The 17,072-nt window shown below is 40.0% G+C and overlaps 1 protein-coding gene across 9 annotated transcripts in view; it reads right to left on the reverse strand.

The window, feature by feature from the left end:
* LPAR1 (lysophosphatidic acid receptor 1) overlaps positions 1-17,072 on the reverse strand; it is a 135,514-nt gene that overhangs the window by 47,082 nt on the left and 71,360 nt on the right. For all 9 annotated transcript variants that reach the window (XM_077769856.1, XM_077769858.1, XM_077769855.1 and 6 more), the window contains one exon: positions 9,597-10,344. In XM_077769856.1, the coding sequence (XP_077625982.1) occupies positions 9,597-10,344 (748 nt within the window). The remainder of the gene's footprint in view (positions 1-9,596; positions 10,345-17,072) is intronic.

The raw sequence follows: 17,072 nt of genomic DNA on the forward strand, positions 1-17,072 counted from the left end.
AAGACCCTGTTATTGCTGTGTCACCCTATTAGAACTTCTTATTTGCTTTGGATGATCACAATGATTCCTCTATTGGCGGAGGAGACTGGCCAAGGTTTAAGTAAAGCCATGACCGCACTCAGTCTAGACACTATCATCTTCACTAAAATACATGAATAAAAAGTAGCTTCTCAGAGGCATAAGGCTGTAATTTAGACCTCAAAGGAAAGAATATCAAAGGTACAAACACAAGGAAAAAAAACCCTTTGTTTACATGGAAAAACAAACTTCGTTAAAATACTTTTTTCAAAGAACATAAATGAAACATACGTAAAAGGAGAGAATAATTCAGTTCTGAACTAAATGTATATACCACATTGCCGTTCATAAGCATACATAAATTCTGAGAAACAAACATAAGATTCTATAAACCAGATATGTCCATTTCTAGACAACTCAAAATAAAACTCAAAAAATACTAAATAAGTGAAACCTTTTGTACACTTAAACTGATCTCCAGGATAATATGGAAACCTGTGAGACAAAAAGAAAAATATATGCAGAGAGAGTCGACAGGCATCTAAAATGCTTTATTTCCCACCCAATGCTGGTGAGTGCTGGGGTTGCTGGATAAAAGATGTGATGCCCAGTTCAATTCCAATTTCAGATAAACCATGAGTACTTTTGTTAGTATGTCCCCTACAATTATTTTTATTTGCTAAATTTGGCAATTCCCATGCATACATGTGTGTTTATTATAAGTGGTAGGTGTCAACATTTCCTGACAATAACCTTTCAGGTCCTGAAACATACATGTCACTACAGAGTCCTTCTTACATCCCACAGGATATTAATTTGCAAATGTAGAAATTCATCCCTTTCCTGACAGGCAATAAGTCAAACTCATTTCCTTTACAATCCAATTTGATGTGAAGCTGCTCACTGTGGTCAATTAAAAAAAAAATGTATTGTACCAGTGCAAAATGTAGGCAAAAAATTATAAGCACAATATTGTTTTAAAATTATGCAAGCTTTCCTTCCCACCACTAGGAGATCTGCACACCTATCAGAGGTTACTGTCATATCTCAGTGACATATTAATTGTAATAAATAAGAAAGTAACTGAAAATTTAATTCAACAGAGTACCAACATATCTAATAGAAATTATTTCTTTGCCTGGGTTCACATGGCAAATTGCTACACATCATCTAAGATGGATTTCCTAATCACCATCATGAAGTCTTTCCTGACATTGCCCAATCAGAAGACAGCATTCCCATAGCACGTTGCTTATTTTATTTATAATACTTTATTGTATTTATTTAAATTATCATGATCTACTAAAATGAAACCTCCTTGAGAACAGGGTCCATATTTTCACTGATCTTTGCACCCCTACTCCTTAACAGAGGACCCATTAGACATTCAATACATGTTTGCTGACAAAATAAACTATTATTAACAAGCTCACTCTGGAACCTGGCCTAAAAAAATGTCTTTGACAGGCAGAATGTGGAACTGCGTTATTAGAACTACCTTATTATAAATGCTCCTTTGAATGAGACTCATTATTAAATTACACTGAATTTTAAGGTATATAGGTACATTTCTATTGTTACCAAGGAACTGGTAAAATTCTACCTGGAATAAAAGGTATTTTCACTTATTCATTCAACAAATATCTAAAGTTTGCTAAATTCTAGGCCCTGTTCTGGGTGCTGGCAATATAGTCGTGCCATCATGGAATGTCCATAATGATACTCCAAAGAGACTGATGAAGTAGCTGGAAGAGATTAGGAAAGGAGCTAAATATCCTTTGTTCTTTTCTTCCCAGGCAAACAGTGATGGTGGCCACTAAAGGAATCATAGCTTGTCACTCTGTAAAGCTGGGGAACAGCAATACGATGTCATGACCCCATCCGTTGGCCATTCTTCCATTTATGCCAGACATGGTCCTTCACTGTGGACCAAAAGCAAACAAAACGGTGCCCTAAAGGGTGACTAGGCTGCCAGCTGCGTCCTAAGCACAGCAGGGCCATCTGAAGAACTGATGACCCTTTCTGAAAGATATTGAAAAAGTGGCCTGTTCCATTTAAAAATTCATTTTAATGGTTAATGTCCTTTAATCGTCTTCAGAGAGTTACCTGGTCAAACCTGCCGTTACTTATGATGCTAACAGGATTTTCAATACACAGGGCTGAGGCTCCAGAAGGAAGGCAGAGGCAATTCTGCAGCACAGATGTATCTTTGGAAAAGCAAAGGCCACTCCTAGTAAAAGGTATAACCTGTTACTAGAGCCAGCAGCTGCTAAAACACAGTATGACTTTTACACCATGTCATAAACAGGAAACATTAGCTCAACCACCAAATTCACTATAGTTTCCATGCTGGTAGGTGGGTATGACGGAAAGAAAGAGACAAAGGGGGAGGGTGCATGTGTAGACAAGACTTAATAGGAATGATGATATTTGCTACCACTCAGTCAGTGTTTTACACTAGCCAGACCCCGAGTCAGCTCATCAGGTGCTCACAATCACTTGATAAAGGTCCTACAATCCTCCTTTTATTAACTCTGACACGGAGAGGTTAAATCATCAATTCCCGGTTATGAAACTATTAAAAGAGGAGTCGGGNTCTAAACTCTGGCCCATCTTCTTCCAAGTCTAAGCTGTCAAACCCTAGGCAACAGCGATTCCCAGTGGTCACCACACACCGTTCAAGGAATCTTTGCGTCTCTGAAGACCCTTAACGAGAAGGACAAAAGTCTGTGCAGCATTCATACGGGGACTTAGAGGAGCCTCGAGTAGACAAAGTCTGAATCAGACCTAAAATAAGAGCGAGCTTCATGTCCGGGCTGCTCTGTCTGCACCTCAAAAAGAACTCTGTTAAGTTAATGTGGTATTTTTGTTTTTTGTTTCTGTTTAAAAGTTTCTTTGGGGTAAAAATATTTGAATGGAGTTGGGCGACAAAAGGGTATAAAGAACTGGTATTTGAAGGTTGTTTTCACTTTTGCCCAGAGCCCAGGACTTGGGGCCTGGGCAGCACTGTGGGGCTTCTGTAGGGCGTCTCTCCTGACCACACCCACGGTGCCAAGCCAGCCCCAGGGCTGACCAGACAATCAGGGCTCTCATGAATATTCTCTTAGGTTCTTCCTCAAAGAGGTCTCAGCAGGGATGCCACAGGGACCTGAGGAGACTTGGGGCAGCTCTGGTTCCCCTTCAGAGCAACAGGATGTGCGGCTGCTCACCAGTGGCCAGGGAATAAGAGTCCCTTGTATCCACTCCTTTCCTCTAGCAACGGGACCAACTGGGAAGCCTTCTCTTCCTGTCACAGAGAGCTCTACTGGAGAGTAAAGCAGAAACAATTCATTTGAGATAATTCTCTATGCACGTGGCACTCCTCTAAATAGGGCATATACATTTAAAGGTAATTGTTAAAGAAGCTGATGTGAACAAAAATCATAATCCCTTGCTATGATTTCAATTCTATTTCTGTGTTTTCTACTAGAAAACTGTATGTGGCTGATCCACAATAGTTATATCCTTACTGTTTTATTTATAGACAAATAAATAAAACTGTAAATAATCTTCGAAATCAAATTGGCCAACTTCATCCAACAGATGAAGGTACAGGGAAATTAATGCACAGAGAAGGTAACTTGCCCAGAATTACCCAGATGGCCTAATGGCAGAGTCAGGAGTAGATCCAGAGACCTCCACCTCAATGAACATTAAGTGGGAATACTCACACGTGCACGCACACACACACATACACACACAAACACACACACACTCTCTCTGCAGGTAAAAACAAAAAAAGCAAAAAAACAAAAAAAAACAAAACAAAGAAAACCCAAACAAAAAACTTGAAAAAACCAAGATAAGTGAAAAAATCAATGCAATTGCTATTATTAAGAAAGCTGATGGGATGCTAATATGGGTAAAAACTACATACTATGCAAGTTCTTCAGTTTCTAGTGACTTTGTCAAAGTTTCATTAGAGAGGTTACCAGGTGGTTATTAAGAGGTCAAATTCAAGGGGACCCTTTCTGTGAGTGCCAGGTATCTTTACAGCCTCAATGTTAACACCTGCCCTGCTAGCCACACAAATACATGCTGATGTTCACAAGGAAAAAAATGATGGAAAATGTGGATGGGACTGAACAAGACAGAAGCAGAGGCAGTAAGAATAGAATCTTTCTGGAAGTTAGCAAACCTGGATCTTGGTTTGGGCCACCATATAACTCAGATCTAAATTTCTCAATTAGCTTGGGAGCCTCAGTCTCTTTCTTTGTAAGATTAGGGAGTTGGAGAGCGTAAGGTTCGTTTTGTTTTGTGTTTTACCATTTGTAATTCACAAAGACTCTTTCAGCTCTAAAATTCTAAATCCGGACAGATTCTTGCTTTAAAAATACACACATACACACACACACACACACACACAGAGAGAGAGAGAGAGAGAGAGAGTTCTTTAAAGTGAATCAAATCCAGTGTTGAAACCTGCATTTAAAAAACAGCCAAAATAAAATGCAGAAAGAATATACATTCTTAAAAGTAGAACCCAGAAGGAGACTGACCCCACATCTTGCACTGAGCAGACTTGGTTTAGGCCTGTTGCCCCTGTGTCCCAATCAGTTAGTGCCTGTTCTCACTACCAAAAGCATCTCAGTTTGGAAAATAATTATATGGTTATGCCTGTAAGGAACTGGTGTTCTTTATCTTGGGGAATCTCACCATCTCTGATCACCTACAGGCAGAAGCCTAAATGCCTCAGTATGTTAATGAAGGCTTTGACTCTCCAGTCCAAACTCTATCTCATACCCACCGTATGCTAATCATACCTAACTACTTGAGTTCAAGGTGAGGAGCTTTGCTCCCGCTATTGCTCAGCTTCTCCTCCACCCCCATCCTACAGAGTGGCAAGCTCCTCCACATGCATCAGGACCTCAGCTTGGTATTGCCTCCTCCAGGAGGTCACCTGGGATCACTCTGCCCAGACCTCTCCTAGTACATGGCCCCAAATGTTTCACAGCTTTTTAGGTCCTATACTCCATCCTAAACTCTGTAAAGTTGGAGTTTACCTTATTTGTCTTTTCATTCCTTACTACATCATTAGCGCTAACATTTGGTGCATTAAATTGAGAAGTACATAAAGATTTGCTAACAGGATATTGGCTAAGTTATCTTCCATCAGAGTGGACAAAAAACAATGTTAAACTCCTCTGACCACCACCATTATTACCACCAGGAACAGCCTCTTATATGATGTGTGGAGAGCCAGCTTCCTGTGGTGGTAGGTCATGGTCAACAACAACCTTACAGCTCAGTTCCACTTCTGCCGCTTAAAAAATGAATGCTCTTGAAGAAGTTATTTGCCCCATCTTAACTCAGTTCTCTCAGTATAAAACGGGGGAAATACTAAAAGGTGAGATTCTAAAAGGTGGATGAAGAGTGGTGCATGTATTGACCCTGGCACAGTGGACACAGGTAGTGAGCAGTAATTTGGCTTCAGTGGTGATCATTTCCAGCCAGAACAGATCAAACTAGGAAAACCAGGGCTCCTTCTTCTTCCCCAAAGAGATAAGCCTCACCTGGATTGATATATATTTATATTTGGTCCTTTACTCTGCCCCGGGACGAAGATGAAAAACCTCCACATGATAACCACGACTCTCCTTCCAAATCCTGGTTCTCTGCTTTTCTAATTATCCCCCACACAAGTGTCCACGCAAGGAATACAGCAAGAAAGGCAAGGACTTAGAACTCAAGATAGACTGTGGTCAAATAAGGTAGAACTTCTTGGCTGCCAGTCTGATTCAACTGTGAAACACACTCAAAAGGAATTCTTGGTAAAATGTCAAGTAGGGAGAGTTCAAGGCTGGGGAAGGATTACATGACTTCTTGCTGGGACCATGAATCCTCAAGTTGCAACACCTTGAGCAAAACACTCCTTCAAACAGAAGCAGTTACTGACACCCCCAACACCAAGCAGTGGAAAGGAGCTAATGAAATGACAGCCATGAGCATCATTAGTGGAAGCAAAAGGAGGAAAGGAATGTTCCGTTAAAGCTTTCTTCTCCCCAGGAAAGAAGACACGAGCAGCTAGGAATAACAGTGGCAACAAACTGGATCACAATGTTTCAATTAAGTCAAACAGTGTTGCTGGAAAGTTAGAACAAAATACAGCATATACTGGTAGTTGTTTTTATTATAGAGAAGCAGGATTGTATGAAGGTAAGTACACACACACACACACACACACACACACACACACACACACACACACGGGCTCTGGAACCAGAGTGCCTGAAATGTATTCTAGCTCCTATTCTTAACTAGCTGTGTGACCTTGGGCAAATTACCTAACCTCTCTGTACCTCAGCTTTTACCTCTGGAATATAACAGAAACTTATGCTTACTTGTACTTACAGTCTGTAGGACTGTTTGTTTGTTTGTTTGTTTGTTTTTACAAATACTAATTCCTAAGGTAGACTAGTTCTGGGTACATGATTAATGGTACATAAGTATTTGACAAATAAAAATATTAAGATCAAATACTCATTCAAAATATATACAATCTTGCTTAAAAACTGCTACTGGTATTGCTGTGATAACTCTTAAAGATGTCTTTATTTTATGTTGACTCCTAAGGGTCTGACTTACTGACCAACACATCCTTTTGTTGATCATGGAAACTGAACGGGTCTGAAATCCAGAGGTCATTCTGATGGCGTGAAATGGAAACTGAAGGTTTTTAACACAGTTCATTAAACCTTAATCATTCCCACAGTAAATGCAGGTAAAATAAACATATTTTTTATTGAGCAGTCACTTCCCAGGCTGCAGGATTTGATTTGAAGGCACAGGACAGGATCATAGCCAGGACTGGCTTCTGCCACACAGTTGAATACAGTGCACATTAACTTAGTGAATTCACTATGGCTTTCTTGGTCCTCAGTTCTGAAGGTTTGACAACCTGGCTTTGTACCACATTCATTCATTCAACAGGTCCTTAATAAGCACCTATTTTGTGCCAGAGACCAGGACAGGTAATGTGGAGGAAACGGACAACACACACTACAACGCCATCACAAAACTGACAATCTGGCAGAAAAGGCAGACGTTAAAAACCAAATGTGCACCCACAAAGCCTGATTGTCAAAAAGCTAATTCACAAAGAGAAGAGCTTCAAAGAAGACTACATCGGTTTCTGGAGGACCAAACCATGTCTTCCATGTAAATAGTTATGACTACACAGGATTCAAGCAGAAGAATACATTGTATGAATGGTATCAGGTGTCACCTTGACAAACACCCGACTGTTTAGGATTGTGAATTCCCTATTCTAAGCTTGGCAACCACCTATCTCCTACAGCCCACCCACTCGCCCATTCTTGCTGCTTTTCTCAAAAGGGCTACAGCCATATATATATTTAATTTCCTCTTCCTGTATTAAAATCACATACACATCTTGCTTCACCAAATTTCTTCAGCTATCATCCTGACTGGGGTTTTCCATGTTCTAAAGTTTCTTCCATCACTCGCCTACAGAAATTACACTATCTGTTTCAGAGGTAGTTACACATACTCAACCTCTGTAGAAGCTACTTAGTTTAAACCTCAGAGGGCAACATTATTTCTATTATTTTCATGTTTGGGGTTGGCAGGGTGGGGCAGAAGGAGCACTTAGGGCAGATCTACACTGAAATCGTTGCCCCATGAACCCTCAAAATAATTCTCATTTAACCTGTAAAATAATCCAATGAAGCATAAAAGTTAATTCTATATGAATCATTAATGCGTACTATATACCACAATGGGCAAGGCATTATACAAAGGGCAAAATTAAAACAAGACTTGGCAGGTTCATAGTCCAAGTTCAGCAGTCATTTTTTTACTGTTGGTTCTGTGAACTATAAGCAGCACTTGAGATAATAATAGAAAAAGTGCAGCCACATGAAAAGTTCCAACCAACATGCAGAACAACAGTGAAGAAACAAATATTTGAGTCAAGGCAGAAGTGAAATAGCTCATGTTATTTAATTTCACACAAAAACAACATCCACGATAAACTAAAACAGACAGGGCTTTAGTTGTGTCAGCAATATCACGGTTCTGTTTTTGTTCTTACAGGTCTACTTACCGAAGGGTCACAAACAGGATACTCAGATATGATCTCCTTGGTGTGTTCACTTTCACCAAAATAGATGGGACTCATGCAGCAACCAGAATGCTAGTTTATTTAGCCATAATTAGGGCTCTCTTTCCAGTGACTAAAATTAATAGAACTCCCAGAGTTTCAGAGAAGCCACACAATCGCAGGTTACATTCATTCAACACTGCTTTACAAACTGAAGCAAGGAGCATTAGAGGAACCTTCCACTGAATTTCCAAGGGAAAAGGTGAAATGCTGAAGATTTTAAAAAAAGATTTTTAAATTGTGATCATACTTAGCCTGAATGTATTCTATGGAGAAAATGTAATTCAATAGGGTAATTATTTAAACAAATTCTCACTGGGTCAACTTTTAAAACAGGTACTCTAAGCTTAAAAAGAAATGTTCTGAGGGGCGCCTGGGTGATTCAGTTGGTTAAGCCTCCGACTTGAGCTCAGGTCATGACCTCATGGTTCGTGGGTTCAAGCCCCATGTCAGGCTCTGTGCTGACAGCTCAGAGTCTGGAGCCTGCTTTGGATTCTGTGACCGCCCCCCGCCCTCACTTTGCCCCTCTCCCACTTGTGCTCACACACTCTCTCTTAAAAATAAATAAACATTTAAAAAAAGAAAGAAAAGAAATTTACTATGCCTGTCCTCTTCTTGGGTACAATGCCAGGGGTCAGTGCCTGGCCTAGAAGTTATTAGGTGCTCAGAAGTATTTTCTGAGTACAGAAATGACTAAATACATTCCTCTGATCATTACCATGAGTTTACATCTAAGAAAAACAATAAAGGCAAAAGTTATCTGAGTGTATATAAAATATAGCTCTTCACCTTGAAATATGAATTTCCATCATTAAAAACAAAATCAGTGAATAAAACATAAGTTTTTATAAAGATGGTCACAGAATGCTATTAATTCCAATCCATTTTTTGCAGCAAACCTATACAAAACCTTGATATGTTTACCTCCATGTACGTAGCAACAACTACAGAATGTGAAAGATAATTTATTTAGAGATAGTCTCAAAAAAATTAAAAAATAGATTTTACATGACTACACATAAAAGCATTTTCTACTATCTGAAAACCTGTAATTAAAAGACCACAAGGCAAAAGTTGCATAATTTGGGCTGTATGGAAACCTACCGAAAGCTGGTATTTTCAGTATTTGATAGTCATGACCTCTTTCACATCACCATCATTTAGAGCACATTACTAAGACATTTCCCTAAAACCAGTTCTGTAATTGTAGAAAGACTTGTGTGCTGACTTCACCACAGATATCTGTTATAAAGTGCCTCATCCCCTGGTAATTCTTGAATACACACACACACACACACACACACACACACCCCTGGTGAATGCTCATTTGCTGTCTACCATTATGCTAAATTAATGTGGCTTATATTAAGACACTGAAAATCTGGAAAGTAAGTTTAACAGTCAAGACAAAACTTACCAAGCACAATGACCACAGTCTTCAGAAGACTCATCATGGTATCCCGATTCCGCCGGGGTCCAGAACTATGCCGTGACATTCTCATAGTCCTCTGGCGAACATAGCCAAAGATATGAGCATAGAGAACCACCATGACGACAAAGGTCACCAAGTTGAAAATGGCCCAGAAGACTAAGTAAGAGTCACTGTAGAGGGGTGCCATGTTGGAACAATTTTCAATATCACAGATGCAGTTCCAGCCTACACTGGGTATAGCGCCCATAACGATGGCCATCGTCCAGATGACCACGATCACCACCACTACCCGCCGGTTGCTCATCCGTGTGTGGAGCTGCATACGGAAAACTGTAATGTGCCTCTCAATTGCAATAGCCAGTAAGTTGGCCACGGACGCTGTCAGGCTGGTGTCAATGAGGCCCTGGCGGAGGAGCCACGTGCTGACAGTCAGTCTCCGAGTATTGGGTCCTGTGTTGAACATTAGGTAGAAGTAAGCCAACCCAGCAAAGAAGTCTGCCGCAGCCAGATTAGCCATTAAGTAATAAATAGGAAAATGGAAGCGGCGGTTGACATATATTGCTACCATGACCAGTAGGTTGGCCAACATGATGAAGATACAAACGGTGATTCCAAGTCCCATCACCAGCTTGCTGACTGTGTTCCATTCTGTGGCAAGATACTTTCCACTCCGGTTATAAAAAAAGGCAATGGACTCATTATAGAAGCACTGTGGTTCATTCATGGCTGTGAACTAAAAGAGAAGGGAAGAAAAGATGAAAAAGAAAGAAAGAAACCACAGATCCAAATTTAAGGACGTACAGTATGGTAAATGTGGCCAAACAACAACAACAACAACAAAGAACTTGAGAATCTGACCCTGCATCACATTCTGTTATTATGTTGAAACCCCAAGGCTTTTCACTGTATTACCGTCCTCAAGATTAAAGACAGTTGGAGTTAAATAAATGACAAGGTCTGTGCTTGGTGGCTGCATATCACTGAAGTCTACTAGAAAAGCCACATGGCCCAGAAATCTTGCTTAAAATACATGAGACAGATGAAAACTTTGCAGAGAATTGCATTGGAATACTTCCCATAGTAAAACCTATTTTGACCTGTTATTTAGGGAATCTGTAAATATAGTTGGTTTACAGATAGGGCAATTTTTCTGCATCTCTGTTCTCACACTGTATGTTCCATCTGTAACGAACATTTTGGTAATGCAAGTCCCCACAAAGACCATCAGTACCAACATTTCAAAGAGGTCGCTCTGCATCAAAGCTTCTTAGCCCAAAGCCAGCATCTGCTGTTTGACATTCCTGTGGTCAGCACTGTCTACCCCCATGACTCCTTATCCCAAGAATAGTATTTGTCAACCAGTCTATGACGTTGGAGGACATTTTTCTTTCGGGAGCACATAAGAAATGTGTTACCTGATGTAACCTCCAAAAAGCAGTTGACATTTTGACACTGTTCTACAAAAAGTGAAGGCTGCTTCAAGTTTTTCTAAAATGTGAAGTGATAATGTTTTATTGTGTGTTTTCTTAGGTTGCAACATTAATTAGAACATATTTATTAATCATACTCACTTGCATCCAAAGTTTATAACAGAATATAGGTAGTCAATAAAGCTATTAAAAAATGTGAAAATGTAACATAAAGGAGACATGAGAAAATTACACTTCAAACAGAATAAACCACTTTGCCTGAAGCCTTCAGTTTGTCTGAGACTCCTAGATTCATATTTAAGACAGCTCACATCTTTTTAATCTTGTACATTTAATAAATGACTTCGCAAATACGACAGTTTCAACTGCTATTTTTGACCAAATGTTCCACTGAATATCCACAGGTGGTGCATAAATGTTTACAGAACACTGAACATTCTGGAACAGTGTGAAATGCTCATTAAATGGTTAGTCTTCTGACTTGTCCAGATATTTAGAGTCTCTCATTTACACTTTAATAGCTTTTAGAGCACGTTTCTGTTATTACACTTACCGCATGTATTATTATTTATCACCTATTTCTTAAAGACATCGTGGCCCGAGAAAGGAAAGAAGACCTTGTCTTACACATCTCGGTATCTGATGTACTTTCCAAAAAGTTTCATTCATTGGAGATCTGAGAATCTGGCTTGCAGTGTCCCATTCCACCCCAAATCTTGCCAGTATTCTGGCTATTTCATCTCATTTTCTTGCCTCTCAGTTTCTTGACCTCATCTCTAAAGACTATCTATCCATTACAACTCAGCTACCCACTCCCATGGTTGCACCCTGAACTTTGCGACCACTCAGAACTGTCTCCTTTTGGAAATAAGTTATATATTTAATTACTCACCATGCTTCCGATTCTTTCCATTTTCACATTTGATCCCCAATACATCAGTTCTTTGAAGTCATCTATTTCCTTAAGAATCCTACCTTTCCCTAATGGATTACCCTCCCCTCCCCGTCTCCCCTTTTTTCTTCATATGGCTCAGCTTTCATAGTATATGTTCCAGCCTCTTTATTGCTAACATAGGAACACACTCTCTCCCTGAAGATTCTGAGGTCAGATGTCCTTCAGAATGCAAAATTTGTCTGGTTTTAAGAACAGGTACACTGTAGATCATCCTTAGATGATGGAAAATCCCCATCAAAATTTAGAGCATCATTCCATAACCACACATTTTTCTAAAGCAAAATGCATGAATATATATACATTAAATTTGATAAAGGTTATAAATGATCTCACATAAATCCATTCTGAGCAGACTTTGCCTAGGTGACTTCTGAAAAAAAATCTTCAGTTTTCAGACCTTCTTGAATTTTGTAACTTCAGACAGGGAAGAAGAGACCTTTCTCTTCTGATCTACTGGCTTCCGTAACAATCTCTTGGAGCAACACTGGTCGTGGCTGAGTGCAAACCGGTTGCCAGCTCCACACCTACACCAAGGCTTCTGAGCAATGTTAGAGGAAATCAACACATCTGGCAGACTGATTCTGATAAATTCCTAAGTCGAACCTCATCTGAGACTTCAGCAGCAAAAGAAGTCTGATGTTCCCCCTAATTATTATTCTCTATCTTCTCCATAGTGACTAACTTAAGCTCACCTACTACTCTCTTTTGAGCCCCATCTTCCTTCTTTTCACAGCAACTGTCACAGGAGGAAAACAAAAATCATCAGACTGGGACTCTTTCACCCTTCTTCCAAACCAAAAAAAAAAAGACATCACCTAGTCAAGAATCCATCCTTTCTCCCTCTTCTGTTACAATGGAAGGGGTATACCTTTTATCATCCAAGTGTTATGAATTCCCACTATTTCAAGAACTTTGTTTTATAAATGGTTTCCTTTCTCCTCCTTGTATCCCCAATTCCCCCTCACTCGTCTTTCTCTCCCTCACCCCTTCCCTGAATCTTTCCTATCTACATACACTTTAGTTTCTGCCAGGAAAGGAGAAAGGAAAGAGGGGAGGGGTGGGGAGGAGAGGAAGAGAGAGGTCTGTCATGACCGCATTTGACCTTGCAGCTTTGATCCTTTTTCGCCTTCAAAGCCAACTGCTTCACCTCTCACTAACATCTCAAGTAACTATAGTAGGGCTTCTACCCCAACCCCTCCATCAAATCCACTCCATTAAATTCTTTAGTTCCACATAACTTTCCAAAGTAACACGAAAGTTGTGTTCAGAGCATTAGATACATGACTGAGAAGCCTTTTTCAGATATTTCTTTGACTTTCATGACATCATACTCTCCTGGGTTTTGATCCTTCTCAATTATTTTTGAGGGTTCCCTGTGCTCTGCACAATATTGATCTTTCTGCACTGGCTATATACTCAACCAACACACTTTCACTGAATTTTCTAATATGTCCCCCAAGATTTCAAATATCTTATATAACATAGGAACACATTCTCTCCCTGAAGATTCTGAGGTCAGACGTCCTTCAGACCATATACTTCCATATTTAACACATACTTTTTTCCTAAGCTCTAGCCAAATATCAAATTGCCTACTGGTATCTCTGACTGACTACCCCATAGGGTACTCAGTACTCAGTGTCTGTGCTCAAAACTAAACTCAAAATCATAATTTTCCTCATGATCCCCAACTTGCTCCTGTTACCTTCTCTATTCCAAAGGCTGGAGACCCATGATCTCCCCAGTGGCCACAGGGCTAAACCTGGGAATTCCTTCCCTCCTCATTCTTATCACTTAATAACCAAACCCTGTCTATTCTCCTTCCTAAGGATCTACTCAACCTGTATACTTTACTCCATCTTCGTGGCCACCAACATTATTACTACAGTGGATTACTAGTGTTCTCTCTACCCAGCGTCAATCTCCTTTCTAATTGTAATCCTCTCTCCTAGTGATCTTTCTAAAAGACAATGTTAACCAAGCTGTTTTCCTCCTCAAAATGCTCCAATGGCTTACAAGTGTACTTAAGATAAAAATCTCAACTCTTCAACCACCTTAACAGGACTCACCTGCCCTCCAGCCTCAACTCATACTATTAGTGACTTCCAACTCTGCTTTAGCTCTATGTAATGCATTGTGCTCTCTCTCATCTCTGGTTCTCAGAGCAGTGGTTTTCTACATCGACACAACACATACTAGAGGGACTATAAAGCACAGATTGCAGGCCATATTCTGAAAATTTCTCTTCTCATCTATGAAAAGAAGCAGGGCTGGAAAGCAGTGAAGGACAGCCTTGCAAAGCCACCAATTGGGTAATGGCCACAGCTTTCTTACTTATTCAGGATCCAAGGGACCTAGGCCGAAACCTGTATTAAGCTCTGGGAGAATCTAACTTAACTATGATTGGACTCCAACCCATTCAGGTACTCAGGCCTATAATGACACAGCAAACAGCAAAAAAAAATATCAAATACAATAAGACAAAAGTGCAACCTCAAAGGAGAGGACCATTCTGAAGAACAGAAAATACCTCCTCTTGAAGCAGATTTATGGCGGGAGGGGGGTAAAAGAAAAAGATTAAATTATAGGATATTTCTGATTTGTATTCTCAATGTACTTTGTTAGGATACTAGCACTGAAAATAAAACAAGCCATCATGAAGAGCAAAACAAACAAACAAACAAAAACCAGTAAAAAGTATTTAGAGATTGTAATAGTCCCTATTGCTGCTGTAACAAATAAGCATAAATTTAGTAACTTAAATGCAAATTTATTATTTTATAGTCCTAGAGGTCAGAAGCCCAAAGTGGGCTTACTGGGCTAAAATCAAGGTGTTAGCAGAGCTGTGTTCCTTTCCAGAGGTTCTAGAGTGAATTTTTCTTGCCTTTTCTAACTTCTGGAGACTGTCCACATTCCTTGGTTCATGGCTCCCCTCCATCCTCAAAGCCAGCAACAGCCAGTCAAGTCTTTCTCACAATACCTCATTCTAACACCAACTCCCCCGCCCCCACCGCATTTCCACATTGAAAGACCCTTGTGATTACACAGAGTCCACCCAGATAACGCTAGACAATCTCCCCATGTCAAAATCCTTAACTTGATCACATCTTGCCAAGTAAGGCACATTCACAGGTGCCAGAGACTAAGTATTGGACATCTTTGAAAACCCACTATTGTGCCCACCAAAGAGATGGCGACCAACTTCTGAATTAAAAACAGCAATTCAAACATGGAGCATAACATGGAGCATGGAGCATAGAAATTCCAGAAAATGGAAATAGCAAGTCGAAGACATACTGAAGAAATTCACCAGCACTCACAGAAGGTGAGAGATGACAGGAATATGAGGAAAAGAGGCACACAGATGGAAACATGTGGTTATACCAGGACTCCAGAAAGATCAGGACAAAGCTGAAGTAACATGGCTTGAAACTTAAGTCACTGCTTGAAAAGAAAGATCTCAGATTACTGGTTTACGTTTATATAAATTATAAAACAGCAAATTAAAAGCAACTCAACTTTAGATAGAGCTTGGTTAGATTTTGTAATCTCAGGGGTAAAGACAAAATCATTAAGTACAAAAAAAATAAAAATAAACAAAAAGCAAACAAATCAAGTATCTACACAAAGAGACAGAACAGGGTAACATCAGGCTACTGCCACAGGAGAATTCCAAAGGACAGAACACAGGGGGTCAAAATCTCCATCACAAGGAGAAAATGAAGTACAAAATACTACAGCCAATTGTACTGATGCCCCCATAATGAGGAGAATATACAATGGTCTCAAAAACGTGGGCGGTCACAAAGAACAACATCTACATTTCCTTCCTAAAAAATACAGGCAAGTAAGTAAAAATAAAAAACACAATGGAGCAGCAACAGTGGTAGTAAGCATCCAAAACACTGGAGTCTAAGTTAGTGCTCTTCATGCTAAGTTCCAAAACTTAGAGCAGATATCAAAAAGAATTCTTCAGGGGCACCTGGGTGGCTCAGTCGGTGAGCATCGGCATCGGGCTCTGTTCTGATAGCTTGGGGCCTGGAGCCTGCTTTTCCTCCTGTGTTTCTCTCTCACTCTGCCCCTATCCTGCTCATGCTCTCTCTCTCAAAAATAAACATTAAAAAATAATAGTAATAATAATAGTAATTCTTGAAAGTATACTTATAAAAATAACCTACTCTGAAAGTAAAATCCCTTTATCAGTAAGAGTTTGAAATGTGGGAGAAAAATGTGTTAATTTTCTCTTATTATGCAAGAAAGAATCAAGACATACTATTACAGTTGTAACAATAAATTTTCAAATTTTTGAAAAGACCACTTCATTGAATCATTATCCTATTTGTTGTAAGAAATCTAGAGAACACAAAAATATGATCAGGCAAAACCCAAGACTTTAAAAAAATTTTTTTAAATGTTTGTTTATTTTTGAGAGACAGAGAGAAAGGGAGACACAGAATCGGAAGCAGGCCCCAGGCTCTGAGCTGTCAGCACACAGCCTGACTTGGGGCTTGAACCCGCGAACTGTGAGATCACGACCTGAGCCAAAGTCAGATGCTTAACTGACTGAGCCACCCAGGAGCCCCAGGGCTCAAGGCTTTTTTAAAGTTTATTCTGCTAAAATCCCCATCAGCATAATTAGAAATCCCTCTGCAGCACGAGAAGTTACAGAATTCTGCACTGCCCAAGGAACAAAGATGTAAATGAAACGGGATTATTCCCAAAATATTGTCCTTAATGCTAAAAAGAGAAGCCCACATCCATACCCTTTTCCACATCCACTAATCACATCTCGGGAGGACGGGGCAGACGCAGGAGGCCTCCTGGCCGCTCTGCAGAGCAGATGTTCCAAATCTCAGAAGTTTACCTCACCCTAGCATGTGATCTCAAGAGAAGTCATAGCAGTTCTGTGGAGCCTGCACCGGAAAGAAGCGCGTTTCGTGCTCATCTTCACCGTGCACTTCATTTATTATTTGCACGCTCGCAGGCATTCCTGGAAGACCAGGTATGGGCGGGGGCATCGTACTACCCTACACCTGACAAGGGAACCAAAATGATACCCCTGGTGCCTGCTGCAGA

This window comes from Crocuta crocuta, unplaced genomic scaffold, assembly GCF_008692635.1.
Source record: "Crocuta crocuta isolate KB4526 unplaced genomic scaffold, BGI_CrCroc_1.0 scaffold95, whole genome shotgun sequence".
NCBI classification, from domain to species: domain Eukaryota; kingdom Metazoa; phylum Chordata; class Mammalia; order Carnivora; family Hyaenidae; genus Crocuta; species Crocuta crocuta.